This window comes from Pristiophorus japonicus, chromosome 14, assembly GCF_044704955.1.
Source record: "Pristiophorus japonicus isolate sPriJap1 chromosome 14, sPriJap1.hap1, whole genome shotgun sequence".
In the NCBI taxonomy this organism is placed as follows: Eukaryota; Metazoa; Chordata; class Chondrichthyes; family Pristiophoridae; genus Pristiophorus; species Pristiophorus japonicus.
This window is the reverse complement of record NC_091990.1, coordinates 166,338,846-166,364,759: the sequence shown is the minus strand read 5'-3', so window position 1 is coordinate 166,364,759 and position 25,914 is coordinate 166,338,846. Positions and strand designations below refer to the sequence as shown.

General features: G+C 45.6%; 2 protein-coding genes across 3 annotated transcripts in view; both read right to left on the bottom strand.

Annotated features, from left to right (window-relative positions):
• LOC139279537 (fascin-like) overlaps positions 1 to 6,105 on the bottom strand; it is a 41,808-nt gene extending 35,703 nt beyond the window's left edge. Inside the window, exons 1-2 of the mRNA XM_070898663.1 lie at positions 5,580 to 6,105; positions 1,715 to 1,996 (exon numbers count right to left, since the gene is read on the bottom strand). Of these exons, the coding sequence (XP_070754764.1) occupies positions 1,715 to 1,996; positions 5,580 to 6,105 (808 nt within the window). The remainder of the gene's footprint in view (positions 1 to 1,714; positions 1,997 to 5,579) is intronic.
• A 3,793-nt stretch (positions 6,106 to 9,898) lies between these two features.
• Positions 9,899 to 25,914, bottom strand: part of LOC139280209 (cleavage and polyadenylation specificity factor subunit 6-like) — a 66,099-nt gene continuing 50,083 nt past the window's right edge. For both annotated transcript variants that reach the window (XM_070899802.1, XM_070899803.1), the window contains 4 exons: positions 22,060 to 22,175; positions 18,215 to 18,368; positions 12,268 to 12,458; positions 9,899 to 10,177 (listed from right to left, as the gene is read on the bottom strand). In XM_070899802.1, the coding sequence (XP_070755903.1) occupies positions 12,269 to 12,458; positions 18,215 to 18,368; positions 22,060 to 22,175 (460 nt within the window). In that variant the 3' untranslated portion in view covers positions 9,899 to 10,177; position 12,268. The remainder of the gene's footprint in view (positions 10,178 to 12,267; positions 12,459 to 18,214; positions 18,369 to 22,059; positions 22,176 to 25,914) is intronic.

Sequence of the window (25,914 nt, the reverse complement as noted above, 5' to 3'; positions counted from 1 at the left end):
TGTCTGCCAACCAGTTCTCTATCCACATCAATACATTACCCCCAATACCATGTGCTTTAATTTTGCACACCAATCTTTTGTGTGGGACCTTGTCAAAAGCCTTTTGAAAGTTCAAATACACCACATCCACTGGTTCTCCCTTATCCACTCTACTAGTTACATCCTCAAAAAATTCTAGAAGATTTGTCAAGCATGATTTCCCTTTCATAAATCCATGCTGACTTTGACCGATCCTGTCACCGTTTTCCAAATGCGCTGCTATTTCATCCTTAATAATTGATTCCAACATTTTCCCCACCACCGATGTCAGGCTAACCGGACAATTTACAAAATGTCGGCCCCTCCACGCCGACCAAGCAATGATTGCTTTCCGCACCGTTGTTGCCTCTTTGAGGTGGTAACAGCTCTTTAAAAAGGGGCAATTTTGGCCCCAATATACCCACCATATTGGTTTGCACTCGATCCTGATTGTTTGAAAGATCAGAGATAATTAAATCTCAACAGGACTGATCAGGTACCTAAGACAGATCTACATTTGCAACAGTGAGTGAGATTATTGCAAAGGTCTTTAATGGGTTAATCAGGCAAGGGATGACTCCTGAGAATATATTCAACCTCCCTCCGACAGGAAGCTGTCTCTACAGATGCAGTAGCAGCTTGTCTTGTCCACAGATCCCTGAAAGTAGCAGGCCAGGTGGATAAGGAGGTTAAGAAGGCATACAGAATGCTTGCCGAAGCACAAAATACAAGAGCTTAAATTGTATAATACCCTGGTTAGGCCATAGCTGGAGTACTGCGTGCAGTTCTGGTCACCATATTATAGGAAGGATATGATTGCACTAGAGAGGGTACAGAGGAAATTTACTAGGATGCTGCCTGGAATGGAGAATTTTAGCTACAAGGACAGATTGGGTTTGTTCTCATTGGAACAGAGGAGGTTGAGAGGAGACCTCATTGAGGTGTGGAAAATTTTGAGTGGCCTGGATATAGTGGATAGCACGGGCCTATTTCCATTGGTGGAGGGGGCATAGTTTTAAGGTGGTTGGTGGAAGGTTCAGAGGGGATTTGAGGGGGACTTCTTCACGCAGAGGGTTCTGGAACTCACTGCCTGGAAGGGTGGTGGATGCAGAAACCCTCACCACATTTTAAAGGTGCTTGAATGGGCACTTTAAGTGCTGTAACCTGCAGGGTTACGGACCTAGAGCTAGTAAGTGGGATTAGACTGGATAACCTCTTGTTAGCTGGCAGATACGATAGTAAGTACTGCAGGGAATCGAATATGGCCAGGGTGATCTCCTGGACTAGTTTCGATCGCTTGGATAGGTCGGAGAGGAATTTTACAAGATTTTCTTCCCCCAATTGGCCTGGGTTTTTATCTGGTTTTTGCCTCTCCCAAAAGATCACGTGGCTCTGGTTGGGGTGGAGTGTAAAATGCTTCGGTGCTAGGGGTGTCGCAGTTGTGTGGGAGGACTGGTTGGGCTGGGTGCTCTTTGACTTCCGCCATTGTTCGTTGTTCAGAGGTTTTTATGTAACCTTCAGAGCTGCTGACCGAGGGCCATGCGGCTCTTTGTCGGCTGGCGGGATGCAATGGGCCAGAATGGCCTCCTTCTGCGCTGTAAATTTCTATGTTTCTATTCCACATACCACACATCCATGTTAATAAAAGCTGTTGTCACATGAATACTGGTGTTACTTGATGCTTTTTGCTTCTTACCTGGTCTCAGACTGACATATTTACAGCTTAATAGTGATTGGATGGTGACTTGCCCAGGGCTTGGATCAGGAGAGAAGAGTTCATCCAGGCTGGGACAGTCAGTTTTGAAGGTTCTAATAAAGTTGTCTCTTCCACTCAGATATCTTCCTTCAGTGTCCTTTAAGCAAAACATTCCACACCTTATCTCTGGGCTGTACAAGGTCCTTGATGACTGAAATCTTTCAAGCTTCCCATTGTAGGCAATAAGATCTCCACTACTTGTCCTAATGCTGTATTTCTTCTCTTTAAGAACAAAATGAAAGGCAGTGAACTTTATATCACACCAAAATGTAAATTTTATAAAAGATTTTAAACTCTTTGTAAGATGAAAAACTAAGAGGTTTAATGGATCTGCTGTAGACATTATCATAAAATTATGTTATTGCCGTCATCACACCCCTCCTCAAAGAAATTACCCTCGACCCCTCTGTCCTTGCAAACTACCGCCCCATCTCCAACCTCCCTTTCCTTTCCAAAATCCTGAACGTGACGTCATCTCCCACATCCGTGCCCATCTTTATCGCAACTCCATGTTTGTACCCCTCCAATCAGGTTTCCGTCCCTACCACAGTATAGGAAGTCACAAATTACATCCTATGTAACTGTAACCGTGGTCCATTATGAACTCATCCTACCTGATTTGGCTGCAGCCTTTATTGACCACGACATTATCTCAACGCCTCTCCTCCATTTGAGTGGGACTCCCCTCACCTGGTTCCATTCTTATCTATGTAGTCATAGCCAGAGAATCACCTGCAATGGCTTCTCTTCCCATTTCTATATTGTTACCTCTGGAGTCCCCCAAGGATCTATCCTCTGCCCCCTCCTATTTCTCATCTACATACTGTCCCTCTGTTGCTGAAACCCCCAATCATGCCTTTTTTTACCCTCCAGATTCAACTGTTGCAATGCTCTCCTGGGCAGCCTCTCATCTTCCATAAGCTTCAGCTCATCCAAAATCCTGCTGCCCGTATCCTAACTCGCATCAAGTCCTGTTCACCCATCATTTCTGTGCTCACTGGCCTACACTGACTCCCAGTCCAGCAATGTCTCAAAATTATAATTCTCCTCAGCCTCACCCCTCCCCTCCCTCTGTAACCTCCTCCAGCACTACCACCCTCCAAGAGCTCTACATTCCTCCAATTCTGGCTTCTTGTGCACCCCAATTTCCTTTGCCCCATAATTGGCAGCGTGCATTCAGCTGCCTTGGCCCTAAGCTCTGGAATTCCCTGCCTAAACCTCTCTACCTCTTTTTTTAAGATGCTCCTTAAAACCTACCTCTTTGACCAAGCTTTTGATCACCTGACCTATATGTCTCCTTATGTGGCACGGTGTCAAATTTTGTATGCTAATGCCCCTTGGGATGTTTTACTATATTAAAGGTGCTATATAAATGCAAGCTGTTGTTGTTAATCTCAACCATGGCAGCAGTTTGAGTGCACCAAATGACTTCACTTCCTCTGGGCCAGGCTTCCAGTTCCAGTGTCACCTGGTGGAAAGCCCTTAAGCGTAAATGTCAGGCACTCAATCATTGAATGTCCCACCAACACTCATGCTCTAAACTTGCAGATGAAGAATGGCACTGGAGTGAGGTAATGGAGGACAGTTAATGCCTGTGGAAATATAGCCTTGCAAAAATGAACACCGACAGGAGATGAAGGGAGAAAATAGAGGGAAAATATTTATGCTTAAACACGACTGCCTGAAATACTACTCCCTTCTCCCCTTTGAGCAGGGTACATTGTCAGGCACATCACTGGGGATGTAGTGAGGGGACAATCGAGGAAACAGTAGCATCAGCAGGTGATTCAACCTCTGCTTTTCTTATACACCTCCCATCAATCAGTGCTGAAGACTTTATGCTCCACAACTAGCAGTGCCTCTAGTCAAGCTGTTCCAGTACAGCTACAACACTGGCAAATGCTTTATGTGGAGCTCCTTCATGGTAAATGAGCCAAAGGTGGGCAGCGGAAGCATTACAAGGACACCCTCAAAGCCTCTCTGGTAATATGCGACATCACCACTGACACCTGGGAGACCCTGGCCGAAGACCGCCCGAGGTGGAGAAAGTGCATCCGGGAGGGCGTTGAGTTCTTCAAGTCTCAACGCAAAGAGCTGAAGGTCAAACGCAGACAGCAGAAGGAGCGCGCGGCAAACCAGCCCCACCCACCCCTTCCCTCGACGAATGTCTGTCCCACCTGTGACAGGGTCTGTGACTCTCGTATTGAACTGTTCAGCCACCAGAGAACTCACTTTGGGAGTGGAAGCAAGTCTTCCTCAATTCCGAGGGACTGCCTATGATGATGACAACACTGGCATCTATCCAACAAAGTGTAAAATTGCGCAGGCATTTCCTGTCCACAAAAAGTGGAACAAATTCAAAATAGCCAATTACTGCCCCATCAGTCTACTCTCAATCATCAGCAAATTGATGGAAGGTGTCGTCGACAGTGCTATCAAGCGACACTTACTCACCAATAACCTGCTCATCGATGCTCAGTTCAGGTTCTGCTAGGACCACTCGGTTCCAAACATTACAGCCTTGGTCCAAACATGGACAAAAGAGCTGATTTCTAGAGGTGAGGTGAGAGTGACTACCCATGACATCAAGGCAGCATTTGACCGAGTGTGGTATCAAGGAGCACTAGTAAAATTGAAGTCAATGGGAATCAGGGGAAAAACACTCTACTGGCTGGAATCATACCTAGCACAAAGGAAGATGTTGGGATTGTTGGAGGCCCAGGACATCGCTGCAGGAGTTCCTCAGGGCAGTGTCCTCGGCCCAACCATCTTCAGCTGCTTCATCAATGACCTTCCCTCCATCAAAAGGTCAGAAGTGGGGATGTTCGCTGATGATTGCACAGTGATCAGTTTCATTCACAACTCCTCAGATAATGAAGCAGTCCATGCCCGCATGCAGCAAGACCTGGACGACATTCAGACTTGAGCTGATAAGTGACAAGTAACATTCGCACCATACCAGTGCCAGGCAATGACCATCTCCAACAAGCGAGAGTCTAACCACCGCCCCTTGACATTCAACGGGTTACCATCGCCGAATTCCCCACCATCAACATCACAGGGGTCACCATTGACCAGAAACTTAACTGAATTAGCCACATAAATACTGTGGCTACAAAAGGTCAGAGGCTGGGTATTCTGTGGCGAGTGTCTCACCTCCTAACTTCCCAAAGCCTTTCCACCATCTACAAGGCACAAGTCTGAAGTGTGATGGAATATTTTCCACTTGTCTGCAACAACGCTCAAGAAGCTTGTCACCATCCAGGACAAAGCAGCCTACTGGATTGGCACGATCCATCACCTTAAACATTCACTCCCTCCATCACCGGCATACCGTGTCTGCAGTGTGCACCATCTACAAGATGCACTGCAGCAACTCACCAAAGCTTCTTTAGCAGCACCTCCCAAACCCGCAACCTCTACCACCTAGAAGGACAAGAGAGCAGGCGCATGGGAACACCACCACCTCCACGTTCCCCTCTGAGTCACACACCATCCTGACTTGAAAATATATTGCCGTTCCTTCATCATCACTGTCAAAATCCTACAACTCCCCAACAGCACTGTGGGAGTACCTTCACCTCACGGATTACAGCGGTTCACAAAGGCGGCTCACCACCACCTTCTTGAGGGCAGTTAAGGAGGGGCAATAAATGCTGGCCTTGCCCACATCCCATGAATGAATAAAAAAAAAATCAGAGCTATAGTGGAAGAAACCTGGGGGAAATTGGGGAAAAATATATGATACAGGCAGCGTCCTAAGGAGTGTGTAAATGAATTTTTAAAGGTTGATTGCTCCTTGTACCTTCGAAGTTAAAGATGAGTGTCATGACGCAGTCTCGGCCCCAGGGTAATTCACTGTCACAAAGTACTGCATTTTCCTTGGCATCATATCGCAGGTATTTCTTCTTGCCCTGGTTGAACATGCTGATGTTGGGATGGATGGCTAGATGCAGTACCCATTTCTCGCTTTCTGAGATTGCCTGAGCAAAGCAAGTGATATTGTCCTCTGCTCCTCCCAAGTACCGTTTGGTCTCCTCAGACTGGAAGGAGACATTGCCATTTGGATGCGTAGTCATCACAAACATACTATAAGCATTGGGAACCTCCTGATCACAGGTGACCTTCCCATTTTTATCTCCAGCTAAGTACCTCCTCAGAGAGCTCCTGATGTGGACTATAGGGGAATTTTCGTTCAAAATCTCTATGGTCCAGATCTGTTTGATTTTCAAGATGGTACTGGTAGCATTCACCCTGAAATTGAAGTTCTCTGCTGTCAAGTATTTCTGGGCTGAGTTGATCAAACCAACTCGAAGCACTCTGTAAACCATCTTCCCTTGTTCACACTTTAAACTGTATGTGTTACCACCAGTGTTACTTTTGTACCTCTGTGACATCATCAGTGTACTGGAGCAGGGTTAGTGACATAACATATCTTTATGACATCAGGGAAAATCACTGTGAACATAGCAAATGAAATAAAGATAAAGGACGTGTCTTATATGTTAAGCTCACAGAGAAAATATTTTCGCTTTCTGTTTCACAATTTCAAAGATAAAGCTTCTCCAAACAAGAACATTGATTTTGTGCATCCTAACCAGTTGGCGCAATTTACCATAGACTTGGGAGCATTTTCGCCAAGAAAGTTGAAATTAGTCTGATGCTACCTCAGCAGAACACTGGAGAGAAAAGTGCTCAACATTTCCCAAACAAAATCATATTTAGCCCGTGTTCAACAGGAATGTGCATTACATGAGGAAACAAAATTACATATGACTGCCAGATGTCAAAAATGAGCACATGAAACAAAATAGCTAACTGGAAACATCCTGTGTACCCGAGAAGAATGAGATAATTAGATTCTAATTGAAACAAAGTTGTATTTTCTCCTTTCCCTTGCTATGCTACCCACTAAAAAGTGAATTGCCAGCTGTTCTCATTCTTCTGAAACTGGCTACCAGTAGATAAAGGATTGTCCAAACACTTCCCTCTCTCCAATTCTCATGGTTAGCTTGGAGCCTCCAGTTAGCACTTCCACAAAGTGGTACAACAGAGATCAGAAACTCAAGTGAGTGAAGAACCATGAGTGCGCATTGTTTGTAATATTCTGTGGCACAGCCCGTCTGGGCTCTGAACTGTGTTCTGGTCATCTAAAAATATCTTACTTTTAAAACGATATGTATCCATATGCATTTCCAGTAATTGTATCCAAAGCCTAATCTATTTTTACATGGATTTCCAAAACCCAATAACTACTACCCGGTCAGTTAGATATATTCAAAAGGGAGTTAGATGTGGCCCTTACGGCTAAAGGGATCAAGGGGTATGGAGAAAAAGGAGTGGGGTACTGAAGTTGCATGATCAGCCATGATCATATTGAATGGTGGTGCAGGCTCAAAGGGCCGAATGGCCTACTCTTGCACCTATTTTCTATGTTTCAGTTCTCACATTAATTCTCTCCCCCTTTTTAAATTGTAAAGTCTTGGTTGAACAAATCTTGAACCTGGTTCGTACTGGCCTGATCCCTATTACATGCTGCTTTATAACCATTTCCATCCATTCTTCTCTGGATCAGGTTTTAAATGCAGGTTGAGAAGTTAAAAAGAAGCGTTTGCAATCCACTGGGCTATCGAGGTGTCTAGCTTTAGTAAGGATCAGATTTGTGAGCACACTGTGCAGTAAAATGGCACAGAAATGCACGGCAGTGTGCCAATCTCAGACTCAACACATCAATCCATTGCATTAGGTTCGTGTTCTGAAGACAGCTGCAAATGTATCCCAACTGTAGGCTGTTCCTCAACATATGGAGCTTTTAATAAAAGACAGCGAGGTATCAGGAATCTACATTTTAATGCATTGGAGCGTATTTTATGTTACTAAAATATACATAGTAACAAGCTACAAAAAAAAACCCACTTACAACAGTTTTATTGTATTTAATTTCACAGTAAACGCACAAGCACAATACAAAGTCACCGACAAATCTTCCTTTTGTCCTTAAATTGGTACAACTAAAAAGTATTACTTTTTTTCCATTTTAAAAAGAAAACAGAAAACTGTCCCAAGTGAAGAAAGATTCAAATTCTGCATGGAATGCTAAAGCTCATCCATCATTTTTCCTGCGTCCCCCTTCCCCCCCCCCTCCCTGGGTGTTGGCACCAACCGTAGTAGCACCAAACCAGCAGGTGCCAACCCAGCTGCGAGTCGCAGAATAGTTATAGTATTCCTATTTCTAACTCTCCAAAATGAAAAGCACTAAAAAGTGTAAATCAACAACTTGAAACGAAGGTCTAGCCTGCTTCAGGGTCTGAAAGAAAATTGAGCCGCGCAGAGCTCACTGCCAAACTTCAGAGATTCTCACCATTGACGCTGCATGTGCAACACACCATCAAGGTAGGGTTTGAAGCGAATCACTTGATTGGTCGTTAACCTTTACACAGTAATCAATTAGTCTCAATTGCTCTTTACAAATTCTTCATGGCCTGTACTGCATGAGTTTCAATGCAGCAACTTCCACTCAAGCACCTAAAAAAACAACTCAGATTCCAGTCAAAATGACCTCCATCATGTCACCATTAAAGTCATTATTGCACAATATCCTGATCAGTCTTTTAGCCCACTTGTACTTACTTACAGCTGCTGAAAAGCACATCACTCTAAAGCTGGGCATTTGCAGGCAACACCTGTGCACAACTTAAAACCATTTGACTTGGGATCAGAAATGTTTTCAACCACCAGATGTCAGCAACATTCACTATAGTTCTATAGCATATAGTATTCCGAGAGCATGCTGGGGACATCTAGTGGCAAGTACCAGACTTACTGCACAAAGAAAAGGATTTTGGTGGCTTCATGTTAACCCTTTAACATTTCTCATCACCCAACAGTGGCCGAGCTGCAGCCAGTGTTGTTGCAATATATTTGAAAATGTGAAGGTTCTGCAGACTCAAAAAATCTCAATTTCTTTTGATACGTTTTTGGGGAGGGATTTGGCTTGTCTACCTCATTATCTATTCCCCTGGCCAAATTGTTGCCAGCAGGTTCGAAGTAATTCTTAACAATTTACTCTCACTTCAAACCAGTTAAACTGATCGTTGTAAACATGGCCCCTTGCTATTTATTAACTTTAAAAAATGATACGTTCAGCGAGGTCTTTTCCCGAATGTCGCAGTGATGTGGAGTAGCAGGGAGCTCAGTTAAGTGAGTTTGAAGTGTGTTCCGAGAACCAAGGAAGCCACATAGGGGAAAGCTGCCCAGCGGGAGAGGATGAAAAGCACATTTTTGTTACTTTAACAAATCTAAGATAGTTGACACACTGCATTTTTTTTAAAAAGCTCAACAAATGAGAGATTTTGCAGGTGGCACATCAAGTTGTGTGAGTCTCTCTCTCTTACACTGTTTGACTACAAAATGTGTATTACCTCATAAAAGATATTTTAAAAAACTTCAATTTTCTATTTTAAATTTACAACCAAAATACTTTTGAAACTCTAGCATCACAAAGAAAAATACATTTTGCTGACTGGATGTGATCCAAGCTAACATTACGATGCACACAGAGAGATCTGGACGACAACACCACCACTGCTCAACACACACATAAAAAAAAGTCTTCATCAGACAGCTCCTGACCATTCACAGGTCGTGGCACACAGATGCAAAAGTTTATTTTTCCTGCACCCAAATACAAAAGAATAAAAAAAATTTTTACTCCATGACAGAGCGATGATGGTCACTATCCACCTGTACATTTACAAGGTGGAAAGTGTTAAAACATGTAATGTGAAGATTTCCTTTGATTGCTATTTCCAGTAAAATCATAAATCTGTTTATTTAGAATTTAGCTTGGAACAATGAGTGATCAGAGGAAATGTTCCAATGTTACCACAGAAAACAACAGATATTAGTTAAAGGATTTTATTCCCTACTGATGACATTTTACCCCCTAAAGGTTTTACCAGTGACTCGCAACAGGTAATACATGTTAGGGCTCAGTGCCCTCAGTGGGCAATGAAAAGATTGGCATGGACACTTACGGTATCCAGTCAAACATGCGACCTCCTACTGAAGACTCCCTCCCAGCCATCTGCACCTCACAGTAAAAAGATCTGTCCAGCCAGCAACTTTCAAAGAAACTGAGAATGTAAAAAAATGTTTAATATATAATTGTTGAACAAAACAAGTTGTTCGACATAATAGCAGGTTTATGTTCCAGAACTCCACTCTCAACTGGAGAAATTCTTCCAAGTTGCAGCTGTGTGTGTATGAACACTTCACTTTCCATGGCGCTCACACCTCTCCCCAAGAATTCATCCTTTCTTCACTCGTTTCAAAATGTCTTCCTGATTTTTTTTTTTTATTTTTCTCCTGATCCAGGATCTGTACAAAGGTGAAAACTGTTCTCTGCAGATTGAGGGAAGGGAGAGCGAGAGAGAGAATAACATACATTAATTTAACCAGAAAAGAGTTTTCGGCACAAAAGCAGTGATATCCACCCTCCCCCTACACAATCAGAATGATGTTCTATTCCCCTCCCCTCCTCCTCTGAAGGCACGGACTCGTGTTGGGGTAGACTGGTATCTTGCCCAACTCTTCATTGTACACCTGTAAGCGCGGACAGCTAATGTCAGGTGGTTTTTAATTTGGGGAAGGAGGGGGGAGGGCATCACAACGGAGCCCAATCCTGCCCTCACTCGATGGCCAGGCATTTTGCACTTTCTAGCAGAGGGTCACTGAACCGTGACCAGGAACAGGAAAACCGGCTGATTTTTCTCTACCCCAATGTGGAGGTCACAGAGGTCAACTATGGTGTCCGTATTGCTGCTCTGGCAACAGCAAGCACAAACTTGCTCTCTGCTCTATGAGAGATGTTTTTATGAAGATCCATGCTACTAACCATTCCCAGCTATTGCTATTTTAAGCTTGCAGGTTATAGTTCACAGTCCTGCTCTTAACCTGTGCAAACATAGTCACCTCCTTTAAAATTGTCACTTCACACCATTACTTCCCTAATACAGAATCTAACCAGCATAAATTTTAAATAATTTCTAATTGAAATTCCATATAGTACACAGTAGTAATTCAATCCAACAATGAGAGGCCATTTCATCTTTAGCCAAAGGGTTTGAGTTTACAATCCAGGATCACATTCCATGCAGAATGAAGGGAGCTTTGCAATTTCAGAGTATGTCCTTTGGAATTACATTAGACCGAAGTCCCATCTACCCATTACAGCAGATGTTCAAGATTCCATGTCGCTCTCTGAAGACAAGTGGTGGTTAAAATGTCAATCTCAATCAACACACTGCTCTTTATAGGAGACTGTTGGATAGAACAGTCGCTTTATTTGCCCACATCACAAGAGTCCCCACACTTCATACAGTAACTCATTATGTGAAACACTTTAAGACATTACAATGTAATAAGGCAATTATTCCATTCTTCCAGTTTCTCTGTCGCATATATTCTGTCGATGCCACCTTTCATATTAGCTTTTGATATGTCTTCCTTTTTTCTCAACCGAGGATTCCCCTCTATCGTGGTTGACAGGGCCCTTGACCATGGCCGTTCCATTTCTCGCACTACAGATCTCACCCTCTCCCCTCCCTCCCAGAACCATGATAGGGTTCCCTCTCTCCTCACCTTTCACCCCACCAGCCTCACCTTTCTGCCACCTCCAGTGTGATCCCGCCACCAAACACATCTCCCCCCCCAGCCCCCTCACCATTCCGAAGGGACCATTCTCTCCACAACACCCGGTTCCACTCCTCAATCACCCCCAGCACCCCCTCCTCCCACGGCACCTTCCCGTGCAAGTGCGGGAGATGCAACACCTGCCCTTTTACCCCCTCCCTTCTCATCGTCCCAGCTCCCAAACACTTGTTCCGGTGAAACAGCGATTCACTTGTACTTCTTGCAATTTAGTATTCTGTATTCGCTGCTCACGATGCAGTCGCCTCTATATTGGGGAGACCAAATATAGATTGAGTGACCGCTTTGCGGAACACTTCCGTTCAGTCCGCAAGCGCGACCCCAAGCCTCCGGTCGCCTGTCACTTTAATTCTCTGCTCCACTCCCACTCTGTCCTCGGCCCCTTACATTGTTCCAACAAAGCTCAACGTAAGCTCGAGGAACAGCACCTCATCTTTCAATTAAGCACTTTATAGCCTTCTGGACTCAACATTGAGTTCAACAATTTTAGATCATAACCTCAGCCCCCATTTTTTCCCAGATGGCAGCTGTTGATAATTCTGCTATTCTCACTTCCACCCTCCCTTTTGATCTTTCCTCCCCACCCCACTTTCCCTGCCTCTGCACTTGCTTAAGACCTGTTCTAACTTTTTCCAGTTCGGACAAAAGGTCATCGACCTGAAATGTTAACTCTGTTTCTCTCTCCACAGACGCTGTCTGACCTGCTGAGTATTTGAAGCATTTTCTGTTTTTATTTAAAGCAATTATTATAGTTTTAAACAAGCTTTGTTTTCCAAGCATACCTTAGCGGTGCCTATACTCCCTTTCCCGATCTCTTTCCCGGTCACGGTCCCGGTCTCTATGCCGATCCCGTTCCCTGCTTCTCTCACGATAATAATCTTCATGACGATCCTCACTGTGAGAACGGTCCCTGTGCCTGCGGCTCCTTTCGTGGGAGCGGCTGTACTCTCGGTCTCGCGATCGATCTCTCTTTCTGTAAATGGAAATGCATTTCAGCAACCACTGTTTGGGATGCATATTTGAACGTACCTTCAGTATTGGAGTGCTAATCACTTAAAGGAGAAATATTAAATAATTACTTTGCCTTGGTATTTACCAGGGAGACTAACATGGTGAGCATGACATTAGAAGAAGAGATTGAAAAAGATATAAAGACATTTTAGATAGAAAAGGGAGAGATAACTTAGAGAGGATAAACCCCCTGGATATGCATATTATAAGAAGTTAAAGAGATAGCAGAGGCACTATTACATATATATGTATATATATATATAAAAAAATTAGAAAAGGGAATAGCACCAGAGGACGGACAGACATCTAATGTGATTCCTATATTTAAAAAGGGAGATGGAACAAGTCCAGAGAAATATAGACCAGTTAGCTTAACGTCAGTGGTAGGAAAGATAATGGAATCATTACTCAAAAAATGTAATAGAAAAACATCTAGAAACTGAAAATATAATAAAGAGAGGTCAGCATGGATTTTAAAAAGGAAGGTCATGCTTGACCAACCTGATGGAATTCTTTTAAGAAGTAACAGAAAAGGTAGATACGGGCAATGCAGTAGACGTAATATATTTGGATTTCCAAAAGGCCTTTGCTAAGGTAACGCACAGTATACTCCTGACTACGATCAGAACATGTGGAGTCAGGGGACAAGTATTAGAATGGATAGCAAGCTGGCTACAAAACAGAAAACAGAGAGTTACTCAGACTGGCTAAAGATAGGACATGGGGTTCCAAAAGGATCAGTGCTGGGGCCACTGTTGTTCGCCACTTACATAAACGATTAGGATTTGGGATTTGGAAGAATAATTTCAAAATTTGCAGACAACACCAAATTGGGGGGGGGGTGGGGGGGGGGAAGATAGATAATACAGGAGGACTATGACAAAATACAGGAAGACATTAATAAACTTGCAGAATGGGCATGTAATTGGCAAATTAACTTCAATATAGATATGTGTGAGGTGGTACATTTTGGTTGGAAGAATAAAGAGGCCACATAAACCTTGGAAAATAAGTGTCTAAATGGGGTCGAGGAGCAGAGTGATCTGGAGGTACAGATACACAAATCACTAAAAGTAGCGACACAGGTTAATAAGGCCATTAAAAAAGCAAACTAAGCACTTGGAAGGTAGCAAATGTAACCCCGCTATTTAAGAAAGGAGGAAGAGAGAAAACGGGGAACTACAGACCAGTTAGCCTGACATCAGTAGTAGGAATAATGCTCGAATCTATTATTAAGGACGTGGTAACAGAGCATTTAGAAAATAATAATAGGATTGGGCAGAGTCAACACGGATTTATGCAAGGGAAATCATGTTTGATGAATCTGTTTTTTGAGGTTGTAAACTAGTAGATTAGATAAGGGGGAACCAGTGGATGTGATGTATTTGGATTTTCAGAAGGCATTCGATAAGGTGCCACACAAGAGGTTATTAAACAAAATTAGGGCTCATGTGATTGGGGGTAATATACTAGCATGGATTGAGGATTGGTTAATGGACAGAAAACAGAGAGTAGGAATAAACGGGTCATTTTCGGGTTGATAGACTGTAACTAGTGGGTTACCGCAAGTATCAGTGCTTGAGCCTCAGCTATTCACAATCTAATGATTTGGATGAGGGGACCAAATGTAATATATCAAAGTTTGCTGATGATACAAAGCTAGGTGGGAATGTAAGTTGTGTGGAGGATGCAAAGAGACTTCAAGGGGCTAAGTGAGTGGGCAAGAACATGGCAAATGGAATATAATGTGGAGAAATGTGAAGTTATCCACTTTGGTAGGAAAAATAGAAAAGCAGAGTATTTTTTAAATGGTGCGAGATTGGGCAATGTTGGTGTTCAGAGGGACCTGGGTGTCCTTGTACACGAATCACTGAAAGTTAACATGCAGGTACAACAAGCAATTAAGAAAGCAAATGGTATGCTGGCCTTTATTACAAGAGGATTTGAGTATAAGTGTAAAGATGTCTGGAGTACTGTGTACAGTTCTGGTCTCTTTACATAAGGAAGAATATACTTGCCATAGAGGGAGTGCAATAAAGGTTCACCAGACTGATTCCTGGAATGGGGGGGGATTGTCCCATGAGGAGAGATTGAGTAGACTAGGAGTTTAGAAGAATGAGAGGTGATCTCATTGAAACATACAACATTCTTACAGGGCTTGACAGGGTAGATGCAGGGAGGATGTTTCTCCTGGCTGGGGAGTCTAGAACCAGGGGTCACAGTCTCAGAATAAGGGGTCGGCCATTTAGGACTGAGATGAGGAGAAATTTCTTCACTCAGGAGGGTGGTGAATCTTTGGAATTCTCTACCCCAGAGGGCTGTGGATGCTCAGTCTTTGAGTATATTCAGGAGATCGATAGATTTTTGGATATTAAGGGAATCAAGGGATATGGGTAAAGTGCAAGAATGTGGAGTTGAGGTAGAAGATCGGTTGTCATCATCATCATCATCATAGGCAGTCCCTCGGAATCGAGGAAGACTTGCTTCCACTCTTAAAATGAGTCCTTAGGTGGCTGAACAGTCCAATATGAGAACCCATTCACAGGTGGGACAGATAGTCGGTAAGGGAAGGGGTGAGTGGGGAGCCTGGTTTGCCGCACGCTCTTTCCGCCGGCTGCGCTTGATTTCTGCACGCTCTCGGTGATGAGATTCGAGGTGCTCAGCGCCCTCCCGGATGCACTTCCTCCACTTAGGGCGGTCTTTGGCCAGGGACTCCCAGCTGTCAGTGGGGATGTCGAACTTTTTCAGTGAGGCTTTGAGGGTGTCCTTGTAATGTTTCCTCTGCCCACCTTTGGCTCATTTGCCGTGAAGGAGTTCTGAGTAGAGCGCTTGCTTTGCGAGTCTCGTGTCTGGCATGCGAACGATGTAGCCTGCCCAGCGTAGCTGATCAAGAATGGTCAGTGCTTCAATGCTGGGGATGTTGGCCTAGTCGAGGACACTAATGTTGGTGCATCTGTCCTCCCAGGGGATTTGTAGGATCTTACGGAGGCTTCGTTGGTGGTATTTCTCCAGCGACCTGAGCCATTCAGGAGGATGGGTATTACTACAGCCCTGTAGACCATGAGCTTGGTAACAGTTTTGAGGGCCTGGTCTTCAAGCACTCTTTTCCTCAGGCGGCCGAAGGCTGCACTGGTGCACTGGAGGCGATGTTGGATCTCGTCGTCAATATCTGCTCTCGTTGATAATAGGCTCCCGAGGTATGGGAAATGGTCCACGTTGCCCAGGGCCGCGCCGTGGATCTTGATGACTGGGGGGCAGTGCTGTGGTGAGGACAAATTGGTGGAGGACCTTTGTCTTACGGAATTTTAGCATAAGGCCCATGCTTTTGTACGCCTCAGTAAATATGTCGACTACATCCTGGAGTTCAGCCTCTGTATGTGCACAGACGTAGGTGTTGTCTGCGTACTGTAGCTCGAAGACAGAGGTTGGGGTGGTCTTGGACCTGGCCTGGAGACGGCGAAGGATGAACAGGTTCTCACTGGTTCTGTAGTTTAGTTCCATTCCAGCGGGGAGCTCGTTGACTGTGAGGTGGAGCATGGCAGCGAGGAAGATTGAGAAGAGGGTTGGGGCGATGACGCAGCCCTGTTTGACCCCGGTCCGGACGTGGATTGGGTCTGTAATGGATCTGTTGGTAAGGAGCATGGTCTGCATGTCGTGGTGGAGCAGGCAGAGGATGGTGACGAACTTTTGGGGGCATCCGAAACTCCATAGACCCTCACGGTTGACAGTGTCCAAGGCCTTTGTAAGGTCGAAGAAGGCCATGTATAAGGGCTGGTGCTGCTCCCTGCATTTTTCCTGCAGCTGTCACGCTGCGATAATCATGTCCATTGTGCCCCGTAGGGGACGAAATCCGCATTGTGACTCCGGGAGGAGCTCCTCAGCCACAGGGAGAAGACGGTTGAGGAGGACTCTAGCAACGACTTTCCCAGTGGCTGAAACGGAGATTCCTCTGTAGTTGCTGCAGTCGGACTTGTCCCTTTTAAAAAAGTTGGTCACGATCACTGCATCTCTGAGATCTCCCGGCATGCTCTCCTCCCTCCAGATGAGAGAGATGAGATCCTGTATTCACACCAACAGCGCCTCTCCGCCATACTTCAGTGCCTCAGCGGGGATTCCATCCGCTCCCGTAGCCTTGTTGTTCTTGAGCTGTCTTATGGCTTTTTCTACCTCTTGACATGTTGAGGTGGTGGCGAGTAGCATGCTGGGGATGGAGTCAAGAACACTCGAGTCAAAGGTAGAGTCTTGATTCGAAGTGCTCCTTATAGCGGACCTGACTGCCTCGGTGTCTTTGATCAGTGTTTACCCGTTCTTGGCCAGCAGTGGGGTGGGGCCTTGGGTGTTTGGACCGTAGGTGGCCTTGACTGCGGTGAAGAATCCTCGCACATCATGGCTGTCGGCCAGCTGCTGTAGCTCCTGTGCTTTCTCTACCCACCATCTATTCTTTAGGTCGCAGGTTTTTTGTTGGACCTCGGCCTTAAGCCGTCTGTAATGCTGCTTTGCTGCTCTCGAGTTGGGTTGTTGTTTAAGGCTCAGAAATGCACTGTGCTTGTGACCTATTAGCTCTTGGATCTCCTGATCGCTCTCATCAAACCAATCCTGGTGTTTCCTGGTCGAGTGACCGAGCGTCTCTTTGCAGGCACTCGGAGGGCAGACCAAGTGTTGTGGGCATTCTGTGTCTCGGGATCATCAAGGCACGCCAAATTAGCTGTGAGGCGGTGACTGTATAGGGCTCTCTTATCTGGGTCTTTAAGTGCCCCGGCATTGACTTTTTTGAGCATTGCTTCTGCTGCTTCCTCCGCTTTGGGGCTATGTTGATGTCAATGACGCATCGGATTAGGCGGTGGTCCGTCCAGCAGTCGTCAGCTCCTTTCATGGCGCGGGTGACGTGCACATCCTTGCGATCCCTGGCTCAGACGATGACATAGTCGAGCACGTGCCAGTGTTTGGAGCGAGGGGGATCAGCCATGATCTTATTGAATGGCAGAGTAGGCTTGAGGGGCTGGATGACCTACTCCTGCTCCTATTTATTATGTTCTTATGTTCCTACAGACGTCACTGAAAAGTGACCAGAAGTAGGAACCCTGGTTAAATGTTTTCCTCCCTAGCCCAATTGTTCTGCACCAACCAGCTAATCTAGGCCCGAGTGGACTGATCTTGGAACCTTCTGGTCTGTGTGACTCATTAATGCCTTATAGCCAATGCTTTTACCCATTGAGTCATCAGGGAGCAATCACCCTCCACCCATTTTGGGGGAAAAAACCCAACTAATAGATATCTGTTGAAAAGCATGTTGATCTGACATATGGGGCCTTGGCAATACCAGCTTGCTGAGAATGACAAACTAAAACAGCATGTGTGTGCTTGGGAAAGGGAGGAATTGAAGCAACTGCAGCTACAAATATCACGTTGATTTTGTAACCTTTTTTCATATTATTAGATATGCAAGCTGCTGGAAATATTCTCTCTGTTCCCCCAACTGATTAAAGCAGTATAGAACAGAAAGATTCCAGATTTCTGTGCTGAGTTATCTGATCTGAGTCAGAGACAGTAACCGTGCCAATACTAGCTTGTCACATATTAGATCGTTAAGTGTTTTGCTGGACAACGACAGCAGCAATCTTCCTGCCTACATGGGTGCCACAAGAATCATCTGCACACTTCCACAAGCGATAGCAGTTTCAACCAAGACAACTGAAGTGATTCTTTTTATCAGCTGACCTGGATCCTGATCCGTATGACTTGGACTCAATCCCGTGGAGGCAATCCTGCAGGGAGCTGACCAGAACCTTGCAGCGGTCGTCTGCAGCGACTTTCGACTGTCTAATCAGGGCAATGGCCGTAAGCAACGTCTCAATCGCATTCCCATAGTCTCCTGTATAAACAAAGAAAAGACTTGCATTTATATAGCACCTTTCACAACCATCGGACGACTCATAGCGCTGTACAGCCAATGAAGTACTTTCGGAGTGCAGTCACTGTCGTAATGTGGGAAACGCAGCACCAACTTGCACACAGCAAGCTCCCACAAACAGCAATGTGATAATGGCCAGATTATCTGTTTTTGTTATGGTGATTGAGGGGTAAATATTGGACGTAATTATCAGCACTAGAAAAATGCTCTGATTGGGTCTCCATGATCACAAGACCTGATTGCTGATTGGTCCCCTTGAAGGATAAGACACACCCAGCAGTCTCTCTGGAATGTGCAACGAGAACCGCCCAGCCCAAGTTCTCAGTGACTTTGCAAAGTGTAATTCGAGCCATTCTGACTGCCGATTCCAGACAGGATAGCTGATCCCTCCCCGTCCAAGTTCCTGCCCCATCCCAGCACAGGTTTCTGACACCCCCTCCACCCCAGCCAAAGTTCATGCCCCCGTCCCCCCACCCCGCCAGCTGAGGTTCCTGATGCCCCCCTTAGCCCAAGTTCCTGACCGTCCCCCCACCCCGCCGTGCTATAGATGGGACATTGCATGTGGGTCATGGATTGTTAACAGATTTACTAGGTATGAAGTGAATAGTGACAGTGCCGTGACTTCCGGAATCATCCACTCCAATGATGTCCCTTGTCACATACACCGAGCTTTCAGAGCAATCGGGTTGGGTGTAGTCTCCCCGGAGTTCTCTCTCTCCCTCCCCAGTCTCTCTCTCTCTCTCCCTCCCCAGTCTCTCTCTCTCTCTCTCTCCCTCCCCAGTCTCTCTCTCTCTCTCTCTCTCTCTCCCTCCCTCCCTCCCTCCCGTCTCTCTCTCTCTCCCCAGTCTCTCTCTCCCTCCCCAGTCTCTCTCTCTCCCTCCCCATCTCTCTCTCTCTCTCCCTCCCCATCTCTCTCTCTCTCTCCCTCCCCAGTCTCTCTCTCTCTCTCCCTCCCCAGTCTCTCTCTCTCTCTCCCTCCCTCCCCAATTTCTCTCTCCCTCCCCAGTCTCTCTCCCTCCCCCTCCCCATCCCCAGTCTCTCTCTCTCTCCCTCCCCAGTCTCTCTCTCTCCCTCCCCAGTCTCTCTCTCTCCCTCCCCATCTCTCTCTCTCTCTCTCTCTCTCTCTCTCCCTCCCTCCCCAGTCTCTCTCCCGTCCCAGTCTCTCTCTCTCTCTCTCTCCCTCCCTCCCCAGTCTCTCTCTCTCCCTCCTGCCCCAGTCTCTCTCCCGTCCCAGTCTCTCTCTCTCTCTCTCTCTCTCTCCCCCAGTCTCTCGCCCACTACCTCCGTTGTTTTCTCTCCCACAGAAGGCCGCGAAAATGTTCCAAATAATCCAAAAGCTCGAAGCAGTCCCAGCGACAGCCTCACACGGCTCGTGTTTTGCCCCCACTTTTGACTTTCGGCTTCCTTGCACGTCGCATCGAATCAAGGGATTCATGCTCAAAAAAGGAGCGGAGTCCAATGCGCAGCATGGCCAGGACACCGGAGATAACTCCTCTGCTCTTCTTCGAAATAGTGCCATGGAATCTTCTATATTCACCTGGGAGGGCAGACGGGGCCTCGGTTTAACATCTCATCTGACAGACAGCACCTCTGACAGTGTAGCACTCCCTCAGCACTGTGAGTGTTGGCCTAGATTTATGTGCTCAAGTTCCTGGAGTGGGACTTGAACCCACGACTTTCTGACTCAAGAGGTGAGTGTGTGCTGCCCACTGAGCCACGGCTGACACAAAGTTTGAAAAACTGAGCCCACTTCAGAACTCTATACTAATGCACAAATTGGTGCATCTAAAGCATAAACCTGGAGGGATCCAAATTGCAGCCTGTGGGCCAGATGTGGCCCCTGAACCTGATAGAATAAATCAGGAAATAATTTGTACTATTTAAATGTTTTGGTTCTGGAAGTTTGAAAGGGCTATCCTTAGCATTGTTGCCTCATTCATGGTTAAATTGTAAACCAGAACACCAAGGTCTGTAAGCTTGAGATATATGTAAATTAATTAAAATGCAGGCCATCTTCATCCAATGCTTCTCCTCTACTGTCCAGCACAGTGGGACTGCCTTCACTTGGTTCCACTCTTAATTATTTATCGAGCAATGGTTTCTCTTCCTGACTGTGCACCGTCACCCCTGGAGTTCCCCAGTGACCCATCCTTGGCCCCTCTTCTTCCTCACCTACATGATGCACCCCGGCAAAATTATCCAGCGACATGGGGTCAACTTCCATGTACATGCTGTTGCCACCCAGCTCCACCCCTTCCTCTGTGCTGTAAGGCTGCTTGTCTGACATCCAGACTTGGACAAGCCGTATTTTTGTTCAGCTAAACATTGGGAAGCCCAATGCCATCGTTTCCAGCCCCCTGCTACAGATTCTGTAACCTCGTCGCCAATTGCATCTCTCTCCCTAGTTACCGTCTCAGGCAGAACCAGGCTGTACACAACCTTGCCCTCCTGTTCAAATTTTGACATCATATCCTCTCCATCACAAAGGCCGCCTACTTCCACCTCCTAACTTCTGCTGCAACTCTCATTCATGCCTTTGTCACATCCAGATTCAATTATTCCAATGCTCTCCTGGCTGGCCTCCCATATTCCACCTTCTATAATCCAAAACTCTTGTCAATATCGTACCACCACTGTCCTGTCTTAACTGACCTGCATTGGCTCCCGGTCCCCGCCAACACCTCCAAATCAAAATTCCCAACCTTGTTAAACCCCTCCATGGTGTCACCTCCCTATCTCTGTAACTCCCTTCAGCCCGACAACCACCATCCCCGGCCCCCAAACTTTCCGTTCCCCTGGTTCAGGCTCTTGTGCATCGCACTTCGCTGCATCATTGGTGGCCGTGCCTTCAGCTGCCTGGACTCTCGAATAGCCGCTCTAAACCCTTGTGGCTCTTCTTCTTTAAGACCCTCCTATAAAACTCATCTCTTTGGTCAAGTTTATGGCCATCTCTCCTAATTTCTCTTTCTTTGGCTATTTTTAAGCTATGTCACTGAAGAGCCTTGGGACAGTGTCCAATCATAAAGTCGTGATATAAATGCGCTTTGCTGTTTTTGTATGTGTCCTCAAAGCTCTGTGATAAACACTTATGCAGTCCATAAAGACAAAGGCTTGGACATCTCGATGTTCACCGACCCATTTTCTTTCAGAAGCTGAAATGAGCTCTTGGTACATGTTCCAACTGGGCTTATTCACAAACTGACAAAACTCTGTCCTCATTTGCACTGCACATGGAACTTGCCTGTGTACATATCGGACCTCAGTAAGTGTGGGTATGGTGCTGACATGCATTGGGCAGCTTTCATCAATATTATTCCTCCAAACTTTACTTTCTTGTTCCTCCTAAGCTCCAGATAACCTATCCTACACACCCTGCCTCCTCTTGACATCCTCACTGTGTTGAAATCAAAGATCATCACAGTAACTCCTGCTGGAGCTCTGCAAAGTACCCAAGGAACGATATGTCTGCATGGATCACCACCTGAGGCAGGCAGGCAGGCAGGCAGGCAGGCAGGGTGAGAGCGGAGGGGGAGTGGGAATTTTACTGATACTCATGCCCTGAACTACTCGGAGGAGTACACTTTAGTAGCTAACAAGTTATTCAGTGTACAGGGACTGGGTGGAAAGGCCTGCGTGCTGCTGAATCACTCACCTGTGCTGGCTCCAGCCACAGCTTTGGAGATGGCACTGCTAGAGATCGCTCGGTTCTTGTTCATCATCTCTTCAAACTCGGCCTCGCTCAGAGGAGGACTACTGGGGTCAGGATCTCTGTAAAGAAAGGACATGGATTCTCATTAAGTCAAAATAAAAGCCTGCAATCGCTTCAGACATCATGCTGCACAAACGTCATGTCGCAAAGATAACGAGTGATAGCTCATTTTACTGATACAGGGGCAGAAAATGCATACTGGGTGGTCAACTTCAGTATTTAAGAAAATCACTTGGCAGACTTGGTGCTCCGTGTGCCTCTGGGTTTCCATTCACAGCTTGTCTGGCGGTCGATGTTAACCCAGCTGGGATCAGAGCTGATCCCTCTCTTTTTTTTGATGTCCAGCAAAAGAATGCAAGGCAATCCTATTAGGACCGAGATGAGGAGAAACTTCTTCACTCAGAGAATTGTGAACCTGTGGAATTCTCTACCACAGAAAGTTGTTGAGGCCAGTTCATTAGATACATTCAAAAGGGAGTTAGATGTGGCCCTTACAGCTAAAGGGATCAAGGGGTATGGAGAGAAAGCAGGAATGGGGTACTGAAGTTGCATGATCAGCCATGATCATATTGAATGGTGGTGCAGGCTCGAAGGGCCGAATGGCCTACTCCTGCACCTACTTTCTATGTTATCCCAGCCTCCATACGGCAGGTGAAAGCATCAAATATTTGATACAATTATTGGCCCCGTTGTTTTATTCTCCATTCTTACAGAACATTTGGACTCCGTAGTGGTATGACTAAAATCAGGAGCTTACTGTGTGGAAGTATTGCAGGTTCAGGCCCGAGTCTCATCATTTCATAATGCACCACAGATAGAGCTTGTTGGACCACAAAACCCGTTTCTGTGCTGCAACATTCTATAATTTGTTGTCCAGTGTGCCTGTCGCACTTCAGACACACGTTATTAATATATAAATCAAAATAAAAGAGTCATCAATCACCTCAGACATAAAGTACCATAAATAACAACAGAACAATCTTAAAAAGTATACACACACAAAGAGAAAGAAAGTCCTTTATTTCCTTCTGCTTTTTCTGATCTTGAGAAAACCTTATTCCTCCTCAAACAGAGGAGCCAAACAACTGCCAATTAAGATTTCTTTCCCATATTACAACAGTGACTACACTCCAAAAGTACTCCATTGGCAGTAAAGTGCTTTGAGACATCCGGTGGTCATGAAATACGCTATATAAACGCAAGTTTTTTTTAAAGAGAAACTTCCAACAGCATGATAAATTGGCCTCTAGTTAACAAGAATTGCCTATTTAGATCATTTTTAGAGGGCAGGTTAGTATCTGAACATCACAAATATTCACCAAACCCCAGATTAGATGTGAGCAATGCCACAGGAGATTATCATGTCTCTTCCACTCCTGCCATCACTTGAACATTACAGAGTCGCAATTAACAAAAGTACAGAGAGAAAGAAGGGCACTCGTTTCTTGCTGGTTTCAGATAACCATCATCACAGGCAGTCCCTCGGAATCGAGGAAGACTTGCTTCCACTCAAAGTGAGTTCTCAGGTTACCGAACAGTCCAATACGGGAATTACAGTCTCTGTCACAGATGGGGCAGATAGTCGTTGAAGGAAAGGGTGGGTGGGACTGGTTTGCCGCACAATCTTTCCGCTGCCTGCGCTTGCTTTCTGCATGCTCTCGGCGATGAGACTCGAGGTGCTCAGCACCCTCCTGGAAGCACTTCCTCCACTTAGGGCGGTCTTTGGCCAGGGATTCCCAGGTGTCAGTGGAGATGTTGCACGTTATCAGGGAGGCTTTGAGGGTGTCCTTGTAATGTTTCCTCTGCCCACCTTGGGCTCATTTGCCATGTAGGAGTTCAGAGTAGAGCGCTTGCTTTGGGAGTCTTGTGTCGGGCATGCGAACAATCTGGTCTGCCCAGAGGAGCTGATCAAGTGTGGTCAGTGCTTCAATGCTGGCCTGATCAAGGACGCCAACGTTGGTGCGTCTGTCCTCCCAGGGGATTTGCAGGATCTTACGGAGATATCGTTGGTGCTTTTTCTCCAGCAATTTGAGGTAGCCACTGTATATGATCCACGTCTCTGAGCCATACAGGAGGATGGGTATTACTACAACCCTGTAGACCACGAGCTTGGTGGCAGATTTGAGAGCCTGATCTTCAAACACTCTTTTCCTCAAGCGGCCGAACTCTCCCAGCAACAACAATAGTCTTTAATTGACTTCAAAATGTGTGAAAGAGCAAATATAACCTCAGCATGTGTCTATTTACAGCAATAAGATCTTAAAGGGACAAGCCAAATTACCTACAGATCTCCCTTAATAACGGAGCATGAAATTCCACATAACATGGTTTAATGTTCCTGTCAATATAAAACAGCACATCCTCTGAATTACATGAGCAAAGCCATGGGAAATCTGCTAGATATTAGATAAGATTATATTAAAAACATTAATGGCTTCATTCCCGTGGTTTTAAGTATTTAATTTATCTACTGATTATTGCTATTTCAGTCCCAATCACCGATAATTTTCTGTGTCTCACTGTAAAACAGAATCTCGCAGTTACAGGAGGGAATCTTATCTCACAGTATCCCGTACAGATATTTCATACCACCAGAATTAAGAAATTGTATGTGTCGTACAAAGGCTGGGAAACCAACTCCACTAAGCTCAGCTACATAGCTTTCAACCTGCAAACCTGAAAATAAGGGACACAGCTTTGAAATCAGGGACAGTTTATTTTATTGCATTTTTGGCACTACAAATATTCAATCACCGAATATTGTCACTATTATTTATGTGCTTCGAATGAGTTTAATCCATTGTTAGTTGCCATAAATCCAAATACAAAGTTAGGATGTGTCAGTCTGCTATGTGCAGAAATATTTTTCTGCAATATTTCTCTGAGAAAGATTATCCCTTGAATATATTCTTAGTGAAAATAAAGAACATGCATTTATCTGGTGCCTTTCATGACCTCTGGACGTCCCAAAGCACATTACATTCAATGAAGTACTTTTTGAAGTGCAGTCTCTATTTCAGCAGAGCGGAACATGGCAGTGGGATGAGTCTTAATGTCAACACAGTGGAATTTCCACATACAGTACTCACTGACATTAATTCAAGGCATTCATTTTGGAGCAGAGTCTAAATATTCCCTTGAGATTTTTCCCTTTTCACCCACTGCGCACGTGATCGGAGCCCAGGAGAGGCACGAGTTCGGGACCCAAAGAGGCGAGGGCCCAGGGGCAGCACGGGCCCAGCCCACACTGCGATATGTGTGCGCACTAGGTCTATGCAGCAGAGCTGGTCTCCAGTCATCTTGGTTAACCCTTGCCACTGGACCAATTCCTAGCTCTGTCAAGCCCGTGTGGTGGTTGGTGTGCAACAGCCACCCCACGTTAAAAAAATCCACGCACAGGCATCTTCCACCCTTCAGGATGTAATTCAGGACCTGGAATATTAGGTCCTTCATTGAAACACCCATGAACTCATCCCTTTTTGGCGTGGAAGTGGGTCATCCTCGATACAAGGGACCGCCTATGATGACAAATAGTAAACCGCAGCTTGCAACGAGGTAACTAAAGGCAGCACATGCAGACAGTGAGTTAAGGCCTGCTGGTTATATGCAAACCTCATCAATCCTCAAAATTAGTTGCAATTTACTCCCCAGGAAAGCTCACATTGTGCCACAGCCGAGCCCAATCCTGTCCTCAACCCAACATCCAAACGACCCAACACGTGTCACTGGATAGAAATCAGAACACTCCTCCTCAATCCCAGTTGTAGTGATCAAGTAAATCTGCATGGAAGAGAGCGC